This window comes from Oncorhynchus tshawytscha, linkage group LG02 (genome assembly GCF_018296145.1).
Source record: "Oncorhynchus tshawytscha isolate Ot180627B linkage group LG02, Otsh_v2.0, whole genome shotgun sequence".
Taxonomy (NCBI): Eukaryota; Metazoa; Chordata; class Actinopteri; order Salmoniformes; family Salmonidae; genus Oncorhynchus; species Oncorhynchus tshawytscha.
The window spans coordinates 51,437,128-51,463,168 of NC_056430.1; the positions used below are offsets into that span (position 1 = coordinate 51,437,128).

Consider the following 26,041-nt stretch of genomic DNA (forward strand, 5'->3'; position numbering starts at 1 on the left):
GTTGAGCCTCTCTCTGCACCTGGTATCCACGAAAGGCTGCACTATGTGTCGTCGTCCCCCCCACACACATTTACAACACTTAACCTTCCCATTTCTCCCACATTCACCATAGTCATGTTCCCCTCCACACTTGGCACATTTTTTCTTTCCTTTACACTGAACAACTACATATTCCATTATTTGGCATTCAAAACACTGCAGTGGGAATGGAACAAATTCTCTGACATCGAAACTAAGGAATCCTATCTGTACTTTTCCAGACAAAACCTTCCCAAACCTCCGACAGCACCGACACGCTTCCACTTCTTTGACCTTCTTTCCTACTGATTGAACTTTAGGCTTCAATCACTCTTCCTCCTTTCACATTTTCTTTAATATCATCTATGGACATAGATATTTAGGCCCCAGTGATGACTCCCCTAAACCTAGCACCAGAGACATGCTTTTAATCTTCTTCCCATTAAGCTCTTCAATTTGCATAATCTTCCCTTGCTGAGTCTGACTACCATAACATATGAGCAATCTATATTTTCCAATCAACCAGGCTAGTTTGACTTCACCTATCATTCTCTAAGCCATTGGTTAGTCAGATAGGGCCTCATTTACACCCTGTGGTCTCATCAAACACCATCACCACTTTCCACTCCTCATCAAACACCATCACCATTTTCCACCCAAACACATTATTACTCTTGCTTCATACCTTGGCCCTCTTTATGCTTTCTTTACGAGACGTGCCACTGCTTTCAGTATCATGAGCTCTCTTCTCCCTATGTACAATAGTTCCACTGCAGACCATTCAGGTCCTCTACCCTCATCCTCCACCTCCATGGCTTTAGAACTTAGGGCCATATATAGTTTGCATTCCAGCACAGCTGTTGCTTCTCCAACGTTTTCTCCATTTCCATCCCAAGTGCATTGTCAAGCCCTCTCTCACACTGGCTAGCCTTGTCCAGATTTATTCGTAGATTTTTTTTTTTAAAGCCTAAAAAATGGCCTTATACCCATTAATGGGTAGAACTTGATATCAAGAAACGCCCCTATCAGAAAACGCCCCGAAATGCTGTCTGCAATTACACCCATCGCGGTAGTCCGCCATATTGTCTCTGAGACAGCAGAAATCATACAGAAGTACACCGGCGAGAGGAAAGAAAGCGAACCTGCCTTCACTTGGATCCCATATTTGATCAAAGAGGTAGCTATATACAATGGAAGTTTGTCCTCTGGTTTAAATTATTTTATGAAATAAGCAGTCAGTTAGACATGCTAACCGATTTAGCTAGCCAAGCCAGCAGTGGGACCCGGTGACTAGTTAGCTACCTACTAACGTTACGCATGTAAGTTGGGGCGAGAGGTTGATGGTGGGGTAGGGAGACTACCGGTATCTATCCAATTGGATAACAATTTACAGCTGACACGTTGATTTCGCAAACTTTTGCCAATTAACGTTAGCGAACTTTCGTACCTCTACTTGAAATCTGGGGCACTGGGCTAACACACTTTTGTTATTCCTCAATACAACGAGACGCGTTTCTTATCAAACATGGCATTAGTTAACTATTTTAGCCAGAGGGCAGCAACACCACTTTCCCCCAAGAGATTGCATCCATCACAGAAGGGGACTAATAATAGCCACATTTTTTTCAATTAAAACTAGCTAGTGTAACTTCATCATATTATGATATGTAGTGGATGTGAAACTCGCATGTGGCATGTTTACTCTGAACCAAACAGAATTTGTCCAATAGAAACTCAGGTTTTCGTTTAACGTTTTGCAACGTAATCCGCGAAATGAATACACTCTATTAATATCACACCGTCCCTGAATTCTAAAGGCAACTGTTGCTCACATAGTGGTAACTGGTTCTCTCCCCATCACTTATTGAGCAACAGTTGATTTTAGACCTCAGGGAAGGTGTGATGTACTCCAGGTGATTTTTCACATTCACACCCAAATGGTGCGGTGACCCGGATCTACAGTTGGGCTCTGCCCGGCTGCTGGTGTTCGGAGGTGTAGGAAGGGGTCAAATGGGATGGGTGTGAAACGCGACTGGTTGCTGGAGTACATTGGTGATATCACACCTTCCCTGCGATCTAAAGCCAACTGTCGCTCATGGAGTGACTGACTAGCCTGTTGGGGGCGATGAAACAACAGAAGCCATTCAGTTTAAATGGAATATCAAATTGTATTTGTCACGGGAGCGTGAACAGGCCGGGACTAAAGTTGGAAAGCTGAACGTTGTGCAAATACTCTGCCATACCAGGGGGCGATTGACCAATCGAAGCTCATTTATGGCTTCCAGACCCTACTGGATTGACTTTTGATCCCTAGCACTACCTAGCATGCTGTTGGCTTGCTAGCACCCACATAAGGAGACACTCTGGGTGAAGCTAGCAGGGCTAGGTGAGGTACTGTGTCAAGTGCTGAGTAGTGGACACCCACGTTACTCTGTTGGCTATGACGGTTGCCTTTAAGATCCATGTGTTGATGGTGCAGAAGTTTGGTGGTTCACATCCAGCTCCTGGCAGAACAAAATGTGCTCTGTTGTAATGACATGAGGACAAATTGAAGTTACTGCAGCTAGCTGAGATCCTTGTCCTACATAGCTGACAAGTTGTAACATTATGAACACTAGTCAGTGAGAGTATTCTGCAATGAATGTTGCAGATCTTATATTCTTGCCTATCCCAGAAGATGGTACTTCAGTTCTTAAAACCTAGTGTAATTGAGGTGTAAGAGCTAGGTGTAGGCTCATGTACCAGGCAAATATCTCAAAGCTAGGTAAAAGGAGCCTCTGGGTAAAACCGTTGAACCACAAATGCATTGACTGCTTTGTTAAGTTGGCTCAAGTGAGGATATCTATGACAGGAACCACGATCTATGACAGGCACCACAGTTATGACCGTTTGTCCATTGCTGGCAAAGATAAGCGAAGGCTTGACTGAGAATATTGCAGATGAAATTGGTCTATTGTCAAGAAATATGGATGGATATCTTAATTTAGCAATACATGCCTGTATGAGTATTATGAACTTTTTGCTCAACAAAAGGATTTTTTTTCAGTTAAAAATAGAATAAAAGCCAAATGCTATATTATTTGTCTTATAAAAGAAGTTGCAGCGTTAATGAGGAATTCCATCAAACATATTCATGATCATGGATGTAAGAGATGCAGGGGTTTTTTTTGGACAAAAATGGGGTATCGGTGCTGGGCATGGCATGGCCATTTGTGCGGTTGGGCGACCAAACATTTGAGGTCTCGTGTTGGCCGCAGTGACAACATTTTTCAGTTTTAAAGCAAATTTCCTGCAATTCTACACATTTTGCTATGACTTATGCAATCTGAATTGATCAAACATTATAACAAATTCATGCCATGACAAAAATACTCCTGAATGCATCATTCTTGGACTTTTTAATTCTTCCTGTGCAGCATTTCCTTTGTTGATTGTTTGTTTTCAAAGATGCTCTTATTAAAAAATATATAGGTCCATTATCCTGCAGGGTGGCAGGTAGCCTAGTGGTTAGAGTGTTGGACTAGTAACTGAAAGGTTGCAAGTTCGAATCCTCGAGCTGACAAGATAAAAATCTGTCGTTCTGCCCCTGAACAAGGCAGTTAACCTAACCCACTGTTCCTAGGCCGTCATTGAAAATAAGAATTTGTTCTTAACTGACTTGCCTAGTTAAATTAATTCATGCTAAAACCCGGGACTGGATTTATCTGCATGAATTAATTTAACTAGGCAAGTCAGTTAAGAACAAGTTCTTATTTAAAATGACGGCCTACCCCAGCCAAACCCTAACTGGGATGACACTGGGCCAATTGTGCGCCACCCTATGGGACTTCCATTCACAGCCAGTTGTGATACAGCCTGGAATCGAACCAGGGTCTGTAGTGAGGCCTCTAGCACTGAGATGCAGTGCCTTAGACCGTTGCGCCACTAAGTCAGTAGTCATATAGCTTATCCCCGCCAGCCTTAGTAATTTAACATTGTGTCAATACTTTGGCGGTGGTGCAGTGACCCACTTTAAAAACAACCTACTGGTAGTCAGGGCTGGAATTTTGTATGCAACAATCCATAGCCTTCTAGCTTCTTCTTCACTTTTTTTAGACTTATGGTCAACAAATGCAGGGTTGTAAATGTAACTGTGCATCAAATAGATTTTACACACACCTGTCGAAACTTTGTGATTGTCTGCACTGGCCATCAGTTCTTCGGGAAGTTTTTTTTTCTTTTTTCGCACATGTAAATTATGCTTATTTGATCTGGCCTTGGTGATGGTCTCAAATAAGATAAATAATAATAATATATGCCATTTAGCAGATGCTTTTATCCAAAGAGACTTACATTCATGCTTGCATACATTTTGCGCATGGGTGGTCCCAGGAATCAAACCCACTATCCTGGCGTTGCAAGAGCCATGCGCTACCAACTGAGCCAAAGAGGTCCACGAATATAACTGACATTGTTTATTTTGTCCCCTCTCTTCCCCCCTGTTGTCTCAGCTGTCCAGAGGTTCCCCTGGTGGCTTCCCTTGCTTATAGCCAAAGCCCCCCACCCCCTTACCCCCTGCCCTGTCACGAAGAGGCCCCACCCCACCTTCCCTCCTCTCCCTCTTCCCTCCTCATCCTTCTCTGCAGTAAGTGGCCCCTCCCCCTCCTCTGCCAAGCTGTTGGACATGCCAGGACCCGTGCAGAGTCGGGCCCGTGTGTACACAGATGTCAACACACACCGGCCCAGGGAGTACTGGGACTACGAGTCCCATGTGGTGGAATGGGGGTACATACCAGTCTCTCAAGTCACAGCGACATTGGTGCTTGCTAAACTATTATGAGAAGTCTGAAATTACTATTTCTCTTCATTCCATGTTAAATCTCAAGGTCTGCTCCCTTTCTGTCATTTGCAGTTTAATTTTAATTACCTTGAATGGTGTAATTGACAAAACAATTATTCCTGCAGAAATCAAGATGACTTCCAGTTGGTGCGGAAGCTTGGACGCGGGAAGTACAGTGAAGTGTTTGAAGCAATCAACATCACCAACAACGAGAAGGTTGTGGTGAAAATACTCAAGGTAAAGGGCCACGATGAGAAATCAACATCATTCAGATCATAGATTCATAGATTGCCATTCGATGCAGACTCGCATTGGATTCATATTGAATTAAAATCACCCAGACGATCAATACAATTGGTCTTTATTTGTGTTCATAGCCCGTCAAGAAGAAGAAAATCAAGCGTGAAATTAAGATCCTGGAGAACCTCCGCGGGGGCCCTAACATCATCTCCCTCAAAGACATCGTCAAAGACCCAGTGGTGAGTAGGAATGGCGGGAAAGATGTGAAAACGCTGTTCTTCTTTTAGAGCATGCCATGACTTTGATGCAACAACCCTTTCTCTTCTTTCAGTCTCGGACACCCGCCTTGGTCTTTGAACATGTCAACAACACTGACTTCAAGGTAAGCCAGAGCATCTGTTTTTTTACACCTGAGTCTTATGCACATCACAGCAAAATGTTTTGCAACGGAAAATTCTTATTGGACAAGTTCTGGGGTGTATTCACTAGGATCCAAATGGAAGCAAACTAAACGGGGAGGGAACTACCTGAATCTATCCAGTAAACTCTCATTTTCAACTGTTTGGACTAATGATTACACCCCAGGTAGTCCCTCTCCGGTTTAGTCTGTTTTCTTCCATTTGGTACTTAATGAATACCACCCTGATTCTTAACTGTGTACATCATCTCTATTCTGAAAAAAGGCCCTGTGAAACCTTCGTTATTGGCATGCATGCTGTTTCCCCAGTCTCCTGTGTGTGTGTGTGTGTGTGTGTGTGTGTGTGTGTGTGTGTGTGTGTGTGTGTGTGTGTGTTGAGGCACAAAAAGGTGCAGTGCTATGTCTTCAGTGCCAGGATGTTTCTTGTCTTCTGGTTCTATTCTCAGTCGCTGGTACACTATGAGCAACTTTGGTGTTGAATTACTTAATAATAGACTTAAATGTTACCAGTCAGATGCCCAAGTTGATAGCTTTTGATTTCAATATGTGAATTCTTTGTACTGGATAATGTGTTCAGGTTGCAAAGACCTATACGCATGTTATTTTAATTTTTTATTTTACTAGGCAAGCCAGTTTAGAACAAATTCTTATTTCCAATGACAACCCACTGTTCCTAGGCTAACTACCTTGTTCAGGGGCAAAACGACAGATTTTTACCTTGTCAGCTCGGGGATTCGATCTACCAACCTTTCGGTTACTGGCCCACTAGGTCCATTATCTATCTGCATGTAATGTTCAGGGTGTAGTTAAATCACTGTATTGATTCACTGCATCTGTTTTTACTTGCAGCAATTATACCAGACCCTGACAGACTATGACATCCGGTTCTACATGTTCGAAATCCTCAAGGTTAGTCTCGTAATGTTGTAATTTGGGTGAACTATCCCATTAATTTGTGTAAGAAGCCCAGAGGCTTTGCCAGACATGAGTCAGCATTTCCCCCTCTCAAAACAAGAACATTCAGGTGCTTAGAGTATAGGCCTCTTGTTTGTCTTTGTCCAATGGTTACATACCAGCTCTTTCCCATCAACATGTTTGTGCACCAAGACGGGTAGACAACATCTGTTTTGTAATTTCTGCCTTTATTGCATTACTGTGTTGAGTAAATCCCCAGCCTCATCGTTGCTAACCAGCGGCCATTTTGGCTCTTGGCTCTGTGCACAGGCCCTGGACTACTGCCACAGCATGGGAATCATGCACAGGGATGTGAAACCCCACAACGTGATGATTGATCACGAACACCGAAAGGTGAGTGTTTACAACCAATGCGGCGGAGACACAATAACTGCCTGATTCGCCCTAGTCAAGACCTTTGTCATCCATTGAATGTGACTACAATATGTAGGTTAGTTTAAATAGAAATTGGATATTGTACCACGACAATCCTCAATACAATACTCCAAAGTCCAAGTAGTCTCTCCCAGTTTCACTCTGTTTGGTGCCCTAATGAGCACAACCCTGTTGTATTTCTCTCAGTATTGACTTGCCTCTGTTTTGTGTATTCTTCCAGTTGCGCCTTATTGACTGGGGTCTGGCTGAGTTCTACCACCCGGGACAGGAGTACAACGTCCGAGTGGCTTCTCGCTACTTCAAAGGACCCGAGCTTCTGGTCGACTATCAGGTATGTTTTCCGGCTACTGTTATGAATTGTGTGACCAGCACAGTCTATATTATTTGCTGTTGTGTACATCCCATATATATGCATATAGATAACCTTTTTGCAATACTGAGCTGTGCTGGTTACTCATCCACCATAGTTACAGGGCAATGTGAAAACAAAATATCTTCACTTTTTTTCTCTTTTTGTTCCCCCACTGTCTTCGTCCAGATGTATGACTACAGTCTGGACATGTGGAGCTTGGGCTGCATGTTGGCCAGCATGATCTTCAGGAAGGAGCCTTTCTTCCACGGCCACGACAACTATGACCAGGTAAAAACACACTCTCCAATACTTTGTCCACCATGTCTCAAAGTTTACACTCATTACCAGTGAAGAACATAACCATGGGCCTGTTCAGGAGGGTGTAAGGTTACAGAACAAACAGATAGAAATAGACTGTGTAGAACAGATATGATTCTGTTGGGGACAATAGGGAATCCTGTCCGCTCTATTCATTCCATTTCTATCTACAATGTTCAGAGCGGTTCACGTCACTGGATACGCCCCAGGTGAGATGAATTACCTGGTGTTGTTTCTGACTTTGTAGTTGGTAAGAATAGCCAAGGTGTTGGGAACGGAAGACCTGTATAACTACATCGACAAGTACAACATTGAGCTGGAGCCTCGGTTCAATGACATTCTGGGGAGGTACGTTGTCTGTCTTCACTAGTGTGTGTTTTTTTTACACTGGGTTTGTAAACTTATACTCCTTTCTCATAGGGTTTACGGTAAGTTGCCTGTAAAAAAATAAATGCAAGCAGGCCCATTTTTTAAATATAATAATATATTTTTTTCATATTCTCGCCTGAATACACCTTTTTATACCCGTTGTGCGCATGCCGTTGACGAGTGTGCAGATGTGGGTGGGGCGTCTATTTTAATTTTAAAGTCCAATGAATATACACCATCAAAAATAAATAAATTAGTTTAGGCAGGTCATTATTCATTAGTTAAGACAAATAAAATGTGTTTTTAAAAGAATAGCATATTTGGATTTGAATTGTTACTGGTCTGTGCAGCCTATAGGCTACATGGCAGCACCATGCAAATTAAATCACCAGTTTATTTTGTTGATTAAAGCAGACAATACACACCCACATTCCCCTGCCCTGATAAGTCAACACTCATATTTTATAGTAACAATAGAATGGAATATAACAATAAAATACGGGATCGTGTTGAACTGTGGTCATATAAAAAAAAAAAGAGTGATATTTTTAAAGGGAGCCCAAGCCAACACCTTTTTGAGAATTTGTATGTGCTTGAGAAACCTTAATCTGCTCTTTCTGATCATGTAACTAAAATCCAAATCGGTCCTGAATGAACCTCTGTGTAATTTGAAAGTCACTTTTGATCCAGGTTTAATTTTTTCCTATCCTCCCTCTGCCTTGTTAGGGAGTGATTAAAAAAATAAAAGCAATCTATATTTTGAAAAGCATGTGAGTCTCGTGTTCATATTTCACAACCTCTGCAGGCTTTTGGAGTTGCCTGTACCCGATCGAGCGACACAATCGGACTACACTTGATTTTAGGCTTCATTGTTGCATGCTAAATGTTTCTGGAAAGTGATGGATGACTAGATGAGCTACCACCTCCACGTATTTATTTGCCCAACCAGGGACCAATTAACCAAATTCACAAAAATATTATGTGAATCAAAATCACATTGCTTGATTATCAGGCAAGTCACGAGCTTTTGGTTGGGAGTAGGCTACTGTGTGAGTGAATAGCAAAATAATAAACGTTTTAAGCTACATAACTTGCTAGCAACATGTTCTGATTAGTGCTAATACAGCCAACTAGACTAAAAATGATCACGAGCAGCACTCACCTCAACCTAGCTAACATTTCTCCAGCCTAATTGTAACCAAATAACAGATTCAGCGAAAACAAACACCTGACATTGACGCTGTCCCAGTCAAAACAGTGCTGAAATGATCATATAGTTGACCACACGCAGGTATCGCTTCAAATGTATTAGAACGATTGGATAACTTGGAGTTTCGATGCGCAACAATGTGATACATGCCTGTCAGTGTAGTGTGCGCCAATGCCGCTTCAGCATTACTGCCATTTTTGTGTAACATTTTTCATAATGGCAAGAACAAGTTTGATGTCGGACAACAACAATAGAACATGATTTAATGCATGCCAAAGACGGTAAGATGAAAGGGGGACTTTTATACTGAGGGGTTGGTGAGGCTTTTAAACACATTGCAGCAATCATGACTAGGTCGGTTGGCGAGAAAAACAAAAGTACAGGCTTTGTCGCTGGAAAATGCCCCCCCCCCTCGCTAAAGGGTTTCGTCTGAGTTTGAAAGGGATATTAGTTGTTCCTGCCTTAAAAAACACCTGAATCTAGACCTTGCTGTGCATAGGTTTTTTTGTGTGTTTTTTTTGCACTGCTGCTAACCTGCTCTCCCCTTCCAGACACTCTCGTAAGCGGTGGGAGCGCTTCGTCCACAGTGAGAACCAGCACCTGGTCAGCCCCGAGGCCCTGGACTTCCTGGACAAGCTGCTGCGCTATGACCATCAGGCCCGGCTGACCGCCCACGAGGCCATGGCTCACCCTTACTACTGTAAGTGCGAGGAGGGATCCAGTTGCCAGTACATTTAGCCGAACTGCAAAGTCAAAATTGTCTATATCGTGAAAAGAAAATGTAAGGTTAGGGGTATGGTTAATTAGACCATGGTCCCATATTGATGCGATTGGAAGGGACCTGTGGGTTTATTGCAGGCATGTGCAAAATACTGCAGATGTTTTTTTTGGCCCTCGGTGGATTTAGTTTTCCGAGTAGGGTGGAAATGTTTTATTTTGGTTTAGAAAACTCCAGGGCACAATTGAATGCCTAAAACGCAATAGAAAATTGTGTAAAATTGACAATGGACCTACAGGTAACTGACAAAATAATGGAAATACTTAAGTAAATGAGGGTTACAAAGTATATTGAAAGTGGGTGCGGTTCCTGACTTAATTAAGCAATTAACATCCTATCATGCTTTGGGACATGTGTGAAAATGCTGGACAGGCCATTATTTTGGCTACCATGGCCATGCCCCCTTCCACAGTGACCACTCGTGCCCTGAATGGTTTGATGAACATGAAAAGGATGTAAACCATATGCTGTCTGTCATCAGATCTCAACCCAATTGAACACTTATGGGAGATTCTGGAGCGGTGCCTGAGACAGCTTTTTCCATCAACAAAACACCAAATGATTGAATTTATCCATGGAGGAGTGGTATCACATCCCACCAATAGAGTTCCAGACACTTGTAGAATCTACGCCAAGGAGCATTGAAGCTGTTCTGGCTCGTGGTGGCCCCACACTCTAAGACACTTTGTTGGTGTTTCCTTGATTTAGTCAGTTACCTGAATATTAACTGCTGTTTTTCTGTCCCGCAAATGTATTTTGACACAAATCAAAGGCTTGTTATGACTGGGGTGGTTACTTGGCATCTCAACCAAATGTCTCTGTTGAATGCAACTCGCAGCTTAAAGGTATGTTATTTTCATGTAATGAAGGAGCAGGAAGTTTGTCATTCGTAGGCTGTATGTCATGCTATAAGAAGATTATTTTGTTTGTTCTAATCGGGGTCTTGTTCATTAGGGCACACTAGCAAAATGTTTTACAACGGCAAACAAAAACAAGCGTGTCTTGTTGGAAATGTTCAGGTAGCGCCGCCTCGGTTTACTCTGCTTTCCTTCATTTTGTGTGTAATGAACACGACCCAGTTCACTGGTTATCTGCAGTTCCTTATGACCATCTACTTGCAGTGACTAGGGACTCGAGACTAGAGGTTGTTCAGTGTTTTTAATATGAGTTCTTTTGTCCACAAAGATACCGTTGTCAAAGACCAGGGTCGCATGCCGGGGTCGGCTAACCCTGCCGGCGGAAATACAGCAGTAAGCACAGCCAACACGGTCACTGGTGAGTGCAAACACACACACCCTAATCATCCTAACACTCCCACCCATGCATCCTCATCTGAACTCCCCGAGACTCCCATCACTCAGTGTTAAGGAGGATGTTTTGTCTGTGGGAGGCCAAGTTTGGAAATGAAACCAAATCAAGCAGCCGACTTGGTCTGTGTTAAGATTGAATTAAGCGGCTATATTGGTCCACACAAATTGGACAATCTTCTATCAAGGGTTACCACATTGTCATAATTGACATACTGTAATTCAATCCAATACATTTCATAAGAGCTAAACTCACCATATGCCAGTGCATCCCTTGTCATCTTTCTTATGTAACTCATTGGTTATACAGACCTGCCAACATGCACACGCATTTTGCGTACCAACTACGCAATTCTCTCCATGTACGAGATCCGAGTTAAAAGTACACAGAAATAAATACAGCCTGATTTAATATATATATATATATATATATATATATTTTACATTTCAATAATAAAAACTAAATCCACTGAGTGAATCTAACATCCCGATTCTTGAGCTGCAACACACGGACATGTACGAAGTTTGTGTCAACGGACATGGAGATGAATACATAATTTTTGTACGTAGCTATTATTGGACGTCCTCCTGTTTGTTGTGATGCTGAGTTCGCCGACTGTCAGCTGTACATAAACTAATGGACAAATCCCGTTTTCGACTCTGTGTGTTGTGGAAAGGTAAACACATTGTTTCAAGCTAACGTTTGCGAACACAAGATGGACATTCAGTGGGCTCTAAAGTGCCAGCAGTTCACTCGCATTTACTAGTGAAAGAAATTAAGTGCATATGCAAAAAATAACTGGTCGCATTTGTTCGAGTGTGATATACATTTTAATTCTGCGTCCCATTAGTTGTATTTTCCACGTAACATTACGAGGATCACGCAACCTGACAGACAGCAACTAATTATGATCCACGTCACAAAAAGCATTACAAAAGTATAATAAAATAATACATCTAACTTATTGGCATTAAATGGGAGTTGGGAGTTTAGAAGAATGAATGAGCGTTCGGTATTAGCTATAGAAGCAATGCTTCTAAAGTGCCTTTGCACTAGATTTGATCAAGTTTGAAAATCTGAAATCATGTATGCGCTGCAAAGAAACACAATCGGGACCTTCGCGTAGGCTGAAACACCGGGCTCTTCTAGAAAACAGCGGGCAGATTCCCTTTGCGGTAGCCTACTTAAATTTTGTGTGGACACGATCAGTTGTTTTTATCTTTTCAAAATGTTTTATCTTTTAGTCTTTATTAGGAACCGTGTCTAAAAATCCCATACTTGTGAGCTGGCCCTGTTTGAGAGGTGACAAGCGTTCCTCTACTATAGAGACTAAACTTGGGGGCATGTGCTAAGAAAAACGTTATAGATAATTGACTCCATTATACACTGCATGTAGTAGAATAAACATACAATCTGTGCTAATTACACAAAACATATATTTATTTTATGTTCTGTTCTTATCAGTATGAATCTTTTATTTATGTTTTGTACATACCTTTTTAGAGGACTGAACTGAACCAGTGTGTGATCCATAATGTTTGTCTAAGCACACAAATCTCCAATTTGCCACGCACGTCTAAAGTTGGACCAGGTTGGCAGGTCTGGTTATACTGTAGCTCACTGCATCATCAGAACTCCCTTGGGGGAGAGTTTTCTAAGTAACCCCGTGGTTATCTCTGAGGTGTATGGTGGTTAAGCTAAACCCCCCCCTTTTCCCTCTCAAGGTATATCTGCCTTGCCAGCTGCTACTGCCCTGGGCACCCTCACCGGCTCGCCCGTCCTCTCTGCTGCCACCAACGCCCTGAGCACCCCTGTGCCTGCCTCCATTACTGCCCCCCAGTGATGGCACCCCCAGGAGAGCAAACCTATGGGTGCCACTCATGCAGGCACGCACCAACATCTGTACTTACTCAGTCAGTCCGACTGCCCTGAGATCCAGGAATGCCAACCTCTGAAGGCTATCTCGCCTGAACGATGTTTATTTGTTTCTCCTTGAATGAACTTGAGTTAACCAGACATGAAATGAATGTTCTGTGTAATCAACACATGCAGGTATTTATTTAATCTTGATGGCTGTGTGTGTGGCTATGTCCACAATCTGAGAATGAGTCACGAATCCAAGGGTGATGGGGGTTTCTCCCCCCGAACACGTTTTGTTTTTGTACATTACTGACAAGTAGTTCATCGGAAGGTAACAGGAAAGAGACATTAGCATTTAGACCAAAAGGAGCAGTCTGCAGTTTACTAATGCAACCTTGTCAAACGAGCGCTGGCGAGCACACCTTAAGCAATTCCCATATTTAGTCCAGTCTACTACACTATACCACCATTATGAAAGACTTCCCGATAGTATTTGGAAGTTTTTGGTGCTGTTCTGTGCTCCAGTGGTGAGTTGAAACACTGAAGCTGCCTCACTCAACGTATCCTAATGACATTTCAGCCTGAATAGTATGTCTTGCCTTTCTACTGTACTGGATACCTAGTTTTTGATGTCAGGATTCCCTGACAGTTTTCCTTTTTTTTTTTTTATTTTTTACTGAAATGCTGTGGTATGCTGGATGGGTTTAATTTACTGTGGCAATGGTTTGATGGCAGAATTGTCATTCGATCCCTTCGAAAGCCAGGCAAAACTATCCGTTCTGTTATTTTGAAAAGTTTCTCTCAAACGTGCTGCTTTGCAGTTCCTTGAAAAACTATGTTCACTCAATCGCTTGAGAAAGAGGAGACAGACTAAACCTATTTTTTTTCTCGGGGAGAGTTAGTTATATGTGGAGAAAATATGGATGGTGTTAGATATAAGATCACAACTGAATATGAAGGCACCAGAGTCCTGGTTAAGTTGGCTTGAAATGTGTTTGTATTTATCTGCTGTTGGTACCTGAGGAGAGTGGTTTTCTTTTTGTATTTAGTTTGTTTCGGGGATAAGTTTCTTGGATTGATCACCTGTTTGGCTAACACTTACGGTGGCAAGAATTAGTATGTGAACCCTTTGGAAATACCTGGATTTCTGCATGAATTGGTGATAAAATCTGATCTTCATCTTGGTCACAACAATACACACAGTCTGCTTAAACTAATAACACACAAACAATTGTACGTTTTCATGTCTTTATTGAGCACACCGTGTGAACATTCACAGTACAGGTTGGGAAAAGTATGTGAACCCTTGGATTTAATAACTGGTTGATCCTCCTTTGGTAGCATTAACCTCAACCAAATGCTATCTGTAGTTGTGCATCAGATTTGCACAACGGTCAGGAGGAATTTTGGACCACCTCTTTACAAAACTGTTTCAGTTCATCAATATTCTTGGGATGTCTGGTGTGAATTGCTTTCTTGAGATCATGCCACAGCATATCAATCGGGTTGAGGTCAGGACTCTGACTGGGCCACTCCAGAAGGTGTATTTTCTTCTGTTGAAGCCATTCTGTGTGTTGGGTTGTTGTCCTGTTGCATCACCGAACTTCTGTTGAGCTTCAATTGGCGGACAGATAGCCTTACATTCTCCTGCAAAATGTCTTGAAAAACTTGGGAATTCATTTTTCCGTCGATGATAGGGCCTGGACAGCGTGCTGAGGCAGCCGCAAACCATGATGCTCCCTCCACCATACTTTACAGTTGGGATGAGGTTTTGATGTTGGTGGGCTGTGCCTTTTTTCTCCACACAGTGTTGTGTGTTCCTTCCAAACAACTCAACTGTAGTTTCTTCTGTCCACAGAATATTTTTCTAGTAGCGCTGTAGAAAATCCAGGTGCACTTTTGCAAACTTCAGAAGTGCAGCAATGTTTTTTTTCCGACCGCAGTGGCTTCTTCCATGATGTGCTCCCATGAACACCATTCTTGTTTAGTGTTTTACGTATCGTAGACTCGTCAACAAAGATGTTAGCATGTTCCAGAGATTTCTATAAGTCTTTTGCTGACATTGTAAGATTCTTCTTAACCTCATTGAGCATTCTGAGCTGTGCTCTTGCAGTCATCTTTGCAGGATGGAGAGTAGCAACAGTGCTGAACTTTCTCCATTTTATAGACCATTTGTCTTACCGTGGAGTGATGAACATCAAGGCTTTTAGAGATACTTTTGTAACCCTTTCCAGCTTTATGCAAGTCAACAATTCTTAATCTTAGGTCTTCTGAGATCTCTTGTTCAGGGCATGGTTCACATCAGGCAATGCTTCTTGTGAGTAGCAAACTCAAATTTGAGTGGGAGTTTTTTTTTTTTTTTACAGGGCAAGGCAGCTCTAACCAACATCTCCAATCTCGTCTCATTGAGTGGACTCCAGGTTAGCTGACTCCTGACTTCATTTAGTTTTTGAGGAGTCATTGGCCTAGTGGTTCACATTTCAACCTACACTGTGATTGTTTAAATTATGTATTCAATATAGACAAGAAAAATACAATATTTTGTGTTATTAGTTTAAGCACTGTTTGTCTATTGTTGTGACTCAGATGAAGATCAGATCAAATTTGAAGACCAATCTATGCAGAAATCCAGATAATTCCAAAGGGTTCACATACTTTCTTGCCACTTTCTTGATACTGGAAGATGTATTGAACATTTCTCTGCGTTTTAGTGCCATAAATGTTCATCTTGTGTAAGGATAGACCCTGCTGTACATATGCATCCTTTTTTTTCTTCATTTGAAATCTCAATATATGAAAAATACATGCATACATCAACATTTGAGTCCTTACTTCACTGTATATATTTGTATGTCCTTTGAAAATATTTGTGTAAATAAACACGTGTTTTATTTATCAAGTAAATCTGACTGTATAGATGTTTTTTTTTCAGTGTCTCCTGATTTGTAAGGTTTTATTAACATTACTTTCCTTATAGTATTCTTTTGTGAAGTCACTTACAGTGCATTTGGAAAGTATTCTGACTCCTTGCCTTTTCCCACATTTTGTTACAACCTTATTCTAAATTGTATTAAATAGTTTTTCTTATCAATCTACACACAATACTCCATAATGACAAAGCATAAACAGGTTTTTAGAAACAGTTACACATTTATAATATTTTTTAAATCTCACATTTACATAAGTAATCCGTCCTTTTACTCAGTACTTTGTTGAAGCACCTTTGGCAGCGATTACAGCCTCGGGTCTTCTTGGGTATGACGCTACAAGCTTGGCACACCTGTATTTGCGGAGTTTCTCCCATTCTTCTCTCCAGATCCTCTCAAGCGCTGTCAGGTTGGATGGGGAGCATCGCTGTACCGCTGTTTTCAGGTCTCCAGAGATGTTTGAGTATTTTGGTGTTTTATTAGGATCCCCATTAGCTGTTGCAAAAGCAGCAGCTACTCTTCCTGGGGTCCACAATAAAACATGAAACAAATCAGGATGACATAATACAGAACATATAGACGAGAACAGCTCAAGGACAGAACTACATACATTTAAAGTCTGGGCTCTGGCTGGGCCACTCAAGGACATTCAAAGACTTGTACAGAAGCCACTCCTGTGTTGTCTTGGCTGTGTGCTTTAGTGTTGTCCTGTTGGAAGGTGAACCTTCGCCCCAGTCAGGTCTTGAGCACTCTAGAGCAGGTTTTCATCAAGGATCTCTCTGTGCTTTGCTCCGTTCATCTTTCCCTCAATCTTGACAAGTCTCCCAGTCCCTGCCAGTGGAAAAACATCCCACAGCATGATGATGCTGCCACCACCATGCGTCACCATAGGGATGGTGCTAGGTTTCCTCCAGATATGACGCTTGGCATTCAGGCCGAAGATTTCGATCTTGGTTTCATCAGACCAGAGAATCTTGTTTCTCTTGGTCTGAGTCCTTTAAATGCCTTTTGTCAAACTCCAAGTGGGCTGTCATGTGGCTTTTACGGAGGAGTGGCTTCCGTCTGGTCACTCTACCATAAAGGCCTGATTGGTGGGGTGCTGCAGAGATGGTTGTCCTTCTGGTAGGTTCTCCCATCTTCACAGAGAGACTCTAGAGCTCTGTCAGTGTTCATTGGGTTCTTGGTCACCTCTCTGACCAAGGCCCTTCTCCCCCGCTTTCTCAGTTTGGCTGGGTGGCCAGCTCTAGGAAGAGCCTTGGTGGTTCCAAATGTCTTCCATTAAAGAATGATTGAGGCCGCTGTGTTCTTGGGAACCTTCAAAGCTGCAGAAGTTTGTTGGTATACATGCCCAGATCTGTGCCTCGACACAATCCTGTCTGAGCTCGGCGGAAATTCCTTCGACCTCGTGGCTTGGTTTTGATCTGACATGCACTGTCAACTGTGGGAGCTTATATAGACCGGTGTGTGTGCCTTTCCAAATCATGTCCAATCAATTGAATTTACCACAGGTGGACTCCAATCAAGTTGTAGAAACATCTCAAGGATGATCAATGGAAACAGGAGGCACCTGAGCTCAATTTCGAATCTCATAGGCAAAGGGTCTGAATACTTATGTACAGTTGAAGTCGGAAGTTTACATACATTTAGTTTGGAGTCATTAAAACTAATTTTCAACCACTCCACATTTCTTGTTAACAAACTATAGTTTTGGCAAGTCGGTTAGGACATCTACTTTGTGCATGACACAAGTCATTTTTCCAACAATTGTTTACAGATTATTTCACTTATAATTCACTGTATCACAATTCCAGTGGGCCAGAAGTTTACATTCACTAATTTGACTGTGCCTTTTAAATAGTTTGGGAAATTCCAGAAAATTATGTCATGGTTTTAGAAGCTTCTGATAGGCATCATTTGACATAATTTGAGTCAATTGGAGGTGTACCTGTGGATGTATTTCAAGGCCTACCTTCATACTCAGTGCCTCTATGCTTGACATCATGGGAAAATCAAAAGAAATCAGCTAAGACCTCAGAAAAAAAATTTAGACCTCCACAAGTCTGGTTCATCCTTGGGAGCAATTTCCAAATGCCTGAAGGTACCACATTCATCTGTACAAACAATAGTACGCACGTATAAACACCATGGGACAATGCAGCCGTCGTAACGCTCAGGAGACGCTTTCTCTCTCCTAGAGATGAACGTACTTTAGTGCGAAATGTGCAAATCAATCCCAGAACAACAGCAGGGTACAAAAGTATCTATATAAACAGTTAAAGTCAAGGTATTGGAGTGGCCATCACAAAGCCCTGACCTCAATCCTATAGAAAATTTGTATGCATAACTGAAAAAGCGTGTGGGAGCAAGGAGGCCTACAAACCTGACTCAGTTGCACTAGTTCTGGCAGGAGGAATGGGCCAATATTCACCCAACTTATTGTGGGAAGCTTGTGGAAGGCTCCCCGAAATGTTTGACCCAAGTTAAACAATTTAAAGGCAATGCTACCAAATACTAATTGAGTGTATGTGAACTTCTTACCCACTGGGAATGTGATGAAAGAAATAAAAGCTGAAATAAATCCTCTCTACTGTTATTCTGACATTTCAGATTTTTAAAATAAAATGGTGATCTTAACTGACCTAAGACGTGGCATTTTGACTTGGAATAAATGTCAGGAATTGTGAAAAACTGAGTTTAAATGTATTTGGCTAAGGTGTATGTAAACTTCCGACTTCAACTGTAAATAAGATGTTTTTGATTTTGATTAAATATGCAACAATTTCTAAAAACCTGTTTTCACTTTGTCATTGTGGGTTATTGTGTTTAGATTGAGGAGCATGTTGTAGAATAAGGCTGCAACGTAACAACATGTGGAAAAGTCAAGGGGTCTGAATACTTTCCGAATGCACTGTATATACATTTTGCTATGTTTGAAATTAATTGTGACAATTGTGCTACATTTTTATTGTAATGCTAGGTTTAGTTAGACTACTGTTTTAGAGCTTCATTATCTGGCAGAGTGCCATTTGATGAATTCTAGTGAACTTGAAAGACTAACGACTTTGAATGACTAATTAGATTAGATCACCAATTGCGCCGTAAAGGCCCAGTTAAGGAGCCCCATGCGGCTATGGAGTCGAGGTTATAGATTTATTTGATTTCAAACACAATACAACCACACGTGGATAATGCATTTAAAATCTTTGATGATGACACAAAAGTTTGAAAACGTATTTCCATTATGGTTCTCTAAATGGTTAAACATTTTACAAACATAAACATTGTAGGCTAGGCATACTTGGGTTATACATAGAACAAAGTGAAGGATAGGACAACATTGACATTGGTTAGAGCAAGACTCCCTCAGTGGATCAGCGATCTGAAACTCTGAAACTGATGATGGTGATGCCAGATGATGACCTCCGTATAGGTTGACTCTTGATGGAAATGGAAAACTGCTGTTATTTTTCTTGCAGACTTGAAAAGTAGTAGAAAGAGCAGAGTCACTTGCAAAAACATTGTGTTTCATTTTCATTTGTGAAAACAAGTGACAGAATTGTTCACAAGCATTCGAAAAATAAGTTTGAAATACCAGTGCAATAAAAACATTGTTCAGTCATGTCGTAAGCTCTGCTATGGTAGCTGGACGGATCACTACGCTCAACTTTTCAATACCGCCATTAGCATCAGTCCGTTGTTTCAGTCAGGTTGCAAGAGTGTAAATATATATATATATATATATATATACTTAGAATGTAACACTTGGATAGACTCACTCAACATTGGGTTGCTGAGCTAACAATGTGCACTCTTTGATACCCGGGGGAGGCGATTCTCCTGCTAAGGATGTTACAGCATTCTTCACTGTTGTGTACCCTACAAAAGAAATAACAGATAAGTTCCTAGATCTAACTGCATTTCAGATCACGTTGAAAATAGCATTTCTATTTTTACTGCATAATGATAGACTGAAGTTTGAGTTATACCTTTTCAAACAGAGCTCCCTGTCTATTTGCTCCAGTGATTTCCCTTTGGTCTCTGGTAACATGAAGTAAAAGAACACCACCGCTCCCACTCCAATCAGCCCATAAGAAAGGAATGTCCCAGACAAACCAATCACATCTGGTGACGAAACATAATCAACTTAATTGCCAGGTAGATACTTTTTAACTAAATTACTGCACTGCATTCTAGGTTGAGCGCCATACAAGGAATATAGTTCAATCTTTGAAGATTTAACCCTTGAATGAGTAGATGTGCCCAAACCTTTGACTGGCACTATATACAGTACATTCAGAAAGTATTTAGACCCCTTGACTTTTTCCACATTTTGTTACATTACAGCCTTATTCTAAAATTGATTAAATTGTGTTTTATTTCTCATCAATCTACACACAATACCCCATAATGAAAAAGCAAAAATAGGTTTTTAGAAAATACATGAGTATTCAGACCCTTTACTCAGTACTTTGTTGAAGCACCTTTTGCAGTGATTACAGCCTCGAGTCTTCTTGGGTATGATGCTACAAGCTTGGCACACCTGTATTTGCGGAGTTTCTCCCATTATTCTCTCCAGATCCTCTCAAGCGCTGTCAGGTTGGATGGAGAGCGTTGCTGCACAGCTATTTTCAGGTCTCTCCAGAGATGTTCGATTGGGTTCACATCAAGGCTCCGGCTGGGCCACTTAAGGAAATTCAGAGACCCGAAGCCACTCCTGCGTTGTCTTGGCTGTGTACTTAGGATCGTTGTCCTGTTGGAAGGTGAAAAGTCACCCCAGTTTGAGGCCTTGAGCGCTCTGGAGCAGGTTTTCATCAAGTGTCTCGCTGTACTTTGCTCCGTTAATCTTTCCCTCAATTCTGACTGTTCTCCCAGTCCCTGCAGCTGAAAAACATCCCCACAGCATGATGCTGCAACCACCATGCTTCACCGTAGGGATGGTGCCAGGTTTCCTCCAGACGTGATGCTTGGCTTTCAGGCCAAAGAGATCAATCTTGGTTTCATCAGACCAGAGAATCTCATGGCTTGGATTTTGCTCTGACATGCACTGTCAACTGTGGGACCTTATATAGACAGGTGTGTGCCTTTCCAAATCATGTCCAATCAATTTAATTTACCACAGTTTGACACCAATCAAGTTGTAGAAACATCTCAAGGATGATCAATGGAAACAGGATGCACCTGAGCTCAATTTCGAGTCTCATAGCAAAGGGTCTGAATATTTATGTAAATAAGGAATTTCATTTTTTAAATTTTTAATAAATGTGCAACAATTCTAAAAACCTGTTTTCGCTTTGTCATTATGGGGTATTATGTGTATACTGATGAGGGGAAAAAATATTTAATCAATTTTAGAATATGGCTCTAACGTAACAAAATGTGGAAAAAGTCAGAGGGGTCTGAATACTTTCCGAATGCATGGTAGTAAACCGGACTTGTTTGAATGTGAATTCATAGAGGTAGACACTTACTGATGACATTCAAGAAGGAGAATGTGACAATTAAGTTGGCAGCCCAGTTGAAGCAGTTTGTGAAGGCAAACGCTCTCCCTCTGACCGCAGCAGGAAATATTTCACTCAAAATGAGCCAGGTCACTATGCAACGGAAAATTCACAAACATCAACCTCTAGTCATTCACAAGACCACGCTATATGACTGTCAAAAGCAAGTTCTAGCTAAGCTTAACAATAATCTTATGGCCCCACATTTAGATAATTTGCCAGAAAACACGATAATTATGAATAATCCTAGGCGAAAGTACTTACTTGGTCCAAATCCAACTGAGTATGCACTGACGACTGCCATCATACAGAATAAAATGATCCAGTTCACCACTCCATTGTGGACAGCTGGAGAAGCCACTGGCATCAAAGTACCTAAGGATCTCTCAGCATCGTAAGCAATATGCCTTACTTCGGTCCTATCGTGACGTCCAAGGCGTTGACTGACAGAAATGTCAAAGCTTGATTGATTTTCCACCGTTAGCTGCGATAGGGGTGTGCTGTTATTGACATAATCCCCAGCATTACAGTGTGTGTTGGTGTTGACCACTGAACGCCCGCTCAAAAGTCCTATGGTCATCAAACACACGGACATTACTATACATCCACCAATGAGCAGAGGCCTCCTGCCAACCCTATCGGCAAACACCATGGAGACCAAGGTGGCGATCACCTTGACTACCCCCAAGCCCAAGGACGCCAGCACTGCCGAGGCATTGCTCTTGAAGCCCACTGACTGAAAGATGGTTGAGGAGTAGAAGAGCACATTGGGCTGACCTGTGAACTGTTGAAAGATCACCAAGCCTAGCGCAATGGTAGTCCTGGTCCTCATATTGTCCTTCTGTTGAAAGAGGTGCAGAAAGTTGTACTGTGGGTTATCGAGTATGTTGGAAACATGTGCCGAATTCTCCACTTTGTGATTCTCAATGGAGTGAATAAGACCTCTTTGGCTTTGAGCACCTGCACTTTGGCCTGCTGCAGGTGTTCCGGCATTGGACGGGAGAAACCAAATGGAGACAAACTGAGCCAAAGTAGGCACGATGGCTAACCCAAACATATACTTCCATCCCTGCCTGGCATCGGACAGGATATAGTTTATGGCGTAAGCTCCCAGGATGCCCACGGTGATACCAACTTCGTACAGAGTCACCAAAAAACCTCTGTGCTTGGGGGTGACCATCTCCGATACAAAGATACAGCAGGACATGGAGGAGATGCACATGGCGAAGCCCACCGTGATTCTGCCCACCACCAGTGCCAAGTAAGAGTTGCTGACCAGAATCAAACTCCCGGCCAGGATGAGGACGTTGCTGTGGAGGATGGAGTTCCTCCGGCCGTAGCGGTCAATCAGCCAACCACCAACCAGGGAGGCCAGCAAGGCCCCGATCAGAAGGGCACTGACCACAGCCTCCTGCTGGACACAAGTGAGTCGGAACTCGGCCTGGAGCTGGAGGAGAGCCCCGGAGATAATCCCCAGCTCGTAACCAAAGACCAGGCCACCAAGCGTGGACACCACACTGGAGAGGGCCAGGGTGGAGCAACCTAGGAAAGAAGAAAAAGGTTTGGAGTATATAAGTATACAATTCATTATGTGAGTATAGGATTCATTTCGTTAACATTTGAATGATCTTTTGATGATGTGATACAATTAATAATGGTTTCCACAGAAGGTAAAAAATATTAAGGTGCAACACAATGTAATCATTTGTGTCTATTTTCATATTACTGTGTGTGCCTATATAGAGGACATTTAGTAAAGCAGCTAAAAAATGTGCTTATCATACATATTCTGTGTCCCATAGAAGAAACATTAACTATTCAAATGTATGCTCATGTTTGGAGAAAGGACATTAATAATTGATTATGTTCTTCATGTCCAGGTATACGTGTTTTATATGCAATATCTATTTCTGATTAATCTAGCAAAACTCCGGGATAGTGGTTGTAAACTCTACAAAGCGGTGTCTTCAATGATGATAACGTTTTTTTTTTTTTTTTTTTTTTTTTACAGTTCTGCATATGCATAAGTATTGCACTGTATTGCATGCATGTACTGTTAGGCCTACTGTACATCTACATTATTTTTGTGTCATTTCATAACAGCTTGTCTTGATGTTGTAAAATAATTAGGTTGAAATAATCCAAATAACTTACCCATAATATTGAGTTGCTATTCCTTCAACTAAAAACACATTTCAGTTCAAGCAAGGCTCAGTCCATGTTGGCATTTCTCGACTCTAAAACAGAGGCAAAAATAATCCATGAAACATAAAAAATGATGTTTATAAATAGAGAAATAAAACGCTTATGACCTCGCGCGCCCAAAAGGAGACGTCCAGCGGCGCATGAACAAAACAGTGAGCGCGAGAGGCCGCACAGCTCTGTAGTCATGACAACTCCCCTGTTTATGCCACTGATTTCATTAGACAAGACCACTTGAGATTGGCTCAACAAAATGCACTCTGGCCGTTAATCAGATCATTGCTCCTTTTCTCTGTTTGGAAAAAGCACCTTATGCACTGGTAGCAAATGTAATATTCCTTGCAAATAGGCTGCAGAGAGGAGATGACAATGCATTGATGAATTTAACATGTCCTTTCCAAATACTGCAGCAGCGTTGTTTCAATTAGAATAACGGTAATACATTGATTACAAGGCCTTTTAATCTATTATATCCCATCTATTCTATTCAATTTACAGTATAATAATATTATATTCCATTCTATTCTGTCACCATCCAAACACCACAGTTTTATTGCTTGCTCAAAACAAACAGGCCTATATGGTTCATTCTAATGGCTATATGGAAAATAAGTAATACATTGAAGGTACAAAAGACATACGATATTCATCACGATTTTACCTGTTGCCATTGTTGATGCGCTTATCAGTAAAACACCAGTATGTTTTATATTTATCATATCAGAAGTGTAAAATAAATTATTGCTTGATTGTACATCTTTGGACGGTAGGCATCCTTGCTATCATGGAATACCGTTATTGAATGTTCGCATATTAATAGGCTAAAGCACAGATATAGACTAGACAGTAGACTACATACACTACCCTACCCTTACCAAAATTGGCTGAAAGTTCAAATCAAAGAAGAAACGACGAGTTAAAACAAAATGTAAGATTCCCAATCATGCGGATAGAGTCTCAAAGGCAAGTATCCCGTTAAACTCCAGAGAACGCGCTCGAGTGCACTCATTTACGTAAAGGCAATGACTAAGATGCTTTGTTTTTTGTATCCTTTTTGTAGTAAATTTGCTTACCATGTTCTTACAATGTTTCTGGTGAAGATGCATTTGGTTAACTTCGGAGCAACACAATGTATGACTTTACATCAGGAAGTTGAAGCTACGTGGCAGAGAAAAGCGTCTCAAATTGCAAGTCTCAAATTGCAAGACTCCATTTCAAACTTTTGACACCAGGGGCCGACATCTCGACAACTTTTAAAATATTCCAAAGAAATCGAACTCCTAATGAAACTTTTCCCATGCTTCACTTAGTGAAACTATCATTGGAAAATTGTAGGCCCATACCATAGGCCTAGCATTAATTTCGACTCATACATCGATTAAGCCCATATGAACGACAACACGTATGGAAAAACGTAATGTGTGATAGTTATTTTATGAAAACATTTAAAAACATCGCAGGCTATCATTTACCTTCGGGAATTATTCCTACAGATGTGATAGTGATAGCATCTGTGACCTGGCTGAATCTCCAGTCTTTTTACATTTCGGCTGTTGAAATATCCCTGTCAGTTTTACACCGAAACTAAGGATGGCAAAACTTTTAAATACATGCAATTGTGCCACTTGTCTGCAAGCAGGAAAAAAACTGTGATTTGTAAACATGGCTGTTGAGGCAAACAGTGTGGCCCTCCTGCAGTTTCTCTAGAAAATAGAACTGATGAAACAGGGTGCAGAAGCTCGTGTATATCGGGGACGTTTTTGGGCAGGCCGACCATTGTAAAGTAAAGGTTTCCTAAATTGTATAGGTACCCGGTGCTGGATGAAAAACGCACACATCGCAGAACCATGCAAGAGGTGCTCTCAATACTTCGCTGTTGAAAAGCTGTTGAGTGACTGCTGGGGATCTACATGGTTTCAAATCATGAAATAAATTGAAGTTGCAGAGCTGCACCGCACTGCAGAGATGTTGCTGTGGTGTCTTTGTGAGCTGGACAACTGTGAAATACTTCCAATTTACAGGATGTTGATGATTGGAAGGTCTATACGGTAAGTATTTTATCTTATTTATATGAGGTCATACATATCAAATAATATATTTAAAACAATATGGCCAAACGGGTTGTGGTATTTGGCCAATATACCATGGCTAAGGACTGTACCTGGATACAGCCCTTAACCATGGTATATTGGCCATATACACCAAAGTCCGATGTGCCTTATTGCATTATAACCTGGTTACCAACGTAAAAATAATAAATGTTTTGTCATACCCGTGGTATACCGGTCTGCTATACCGAGGCATTCAGCCAATCAACATTCATGGCTCAAACGACCCAGTTTGTAATATATATGCCTGCCTACCCTTGATCTTT

At 41.5% G+C, this 26,041-nt stretch overlaps 2 protein-coding genes and 1 pseudogene across 4 annotated transcripts; 2 read left to right on the plus strand and 1 right to left on the minus strand.

The window, feature by feature from the left end:
* The first annotated feature begins 1,083 nt into the window (after positions 1 to 1,083).
* On the plus strand, positions 1,084 to 14,888 carry LOC112267398 (casein kinase II subunit alpha). Its single transcript, XM_024445673.2, has 13 exons — positions 1,084 to 1,195; positions 4,509 to 4,782; positions 4,963 to 5,074; positions 5,215 to 5,316; positions 5,409 to 5,459; positions 6,345 to 6,404; positions 6,720 to 6,803; positions 7,066 to 7,176; positions 7,384 to 7,485; positions 7,763 to 7,863; positions 9,646 to 9,794; positions 11,058 to 11,147; positions 12,905 to 14,888. The coding sequence occupies exons 2-13, from the start codon at positions 4,682 to 4,684 to the stop codon at positions 13,021 to 13,023; spliced, it is 1,182 nt and encodes a 393-aa protein (XP_024301441.1). The 5' UTR covers positions 1,084 to 1,195; positions 4,509 to 4,681; the 3' UTR covers positions 13,024 to 14,888.
* On the plus strand, positions 5,860 to 5,955 carry LOC112223435 (annotated as a pseudogene).
* Positions 14,889 to 19,098: 4,210 nt separating the features above from the next.
* LOC112267363 (solute carrier family 2, facilitated glucose transporter member 10) lies at positions 19,099 to 24,889 on the minus strand. Of its 3 annotated transcripts, none has more exons than XM_024445660.2 (7): positions 24,741 to 24,889; positions 23,620 to 23,702; positions 21,730 to 23,007; positions 21,436 to 21,558; positions 19,954 to 20,089; positions 19,744 to 19,843; positions 19,099 to 19,404 (listed from the first exon to the last, which is right to left on the minus strand). In XM_024445660.2, exons 2-6 carry the CDS (start codon positions 23,621 to 23,623, stop codon positions 19,744 to 19,746), a joined length of 1,641 nt encoding a protein of 546 aa, XP_024301428.1. In that variant the 5' UTR covers positions 23,624 to 23,702; positions 24,741 to 24,889; the 3' UTR covers positions 19,099 to 19,404. The 3 variants fall into 3 exon arrangements, with proteins under 3 accessions (XP_024301428.1, XP_024301421.1, XP_024301415.1); XM_024445653.2 differs by having other exon boundaries at positions 19,099 to 19,444; XM_024445647.2 differs by having other exon boundaries at positions 19,099 to 19,843; positions 24,752 to 24,823.
* Positions 24,890 to 26,041: the final 1,152 nt, after the last annotated feature.

Excerpts from the sequence above, each read along its gene's own strand:
- LOC112267398 (XM_024445673.2), top strand. The coding sequence starts at position 4,682 with ATGCCAGGACCCGTGCAGAGTCGGGCCCGTGTGTACACAGATGTCAAC. Across the intron at positions 5,317-5,408 it reads ACATCGTCAAAGACCCAGTG|TCTCGGACACCCGCCTTGGT; the intron begins GTGAGTAGGAAT and ends CTCTTCTTTCAG. Across the intron at positions 5,460-6,344 it reads TCAACAACACTGACTTCAAG|CAATTATACCAGACCCTGAC; the intron begins GTAAGCCAGAGC and ends TTTTACTTGCAG.
- LOC112267363 (XM_024445660.2), bottom strand. Across the intron at positions 20,090-21,435 it reads CTCCTTCTTGAATGTCATCA|ATGTGATTGGTTTGTCTGGG; the intron begins GTAAGTGTCTAC and ends TTTCGTCACCAG. Across the intron at positions 19,844-19,953 it reads AGGGAGCTCTGTTTGAAAAG|GGTACACAACAGTGAAGAAT; the intron begins GTATAACTCAAA and ends TTTCTTTTGTAG.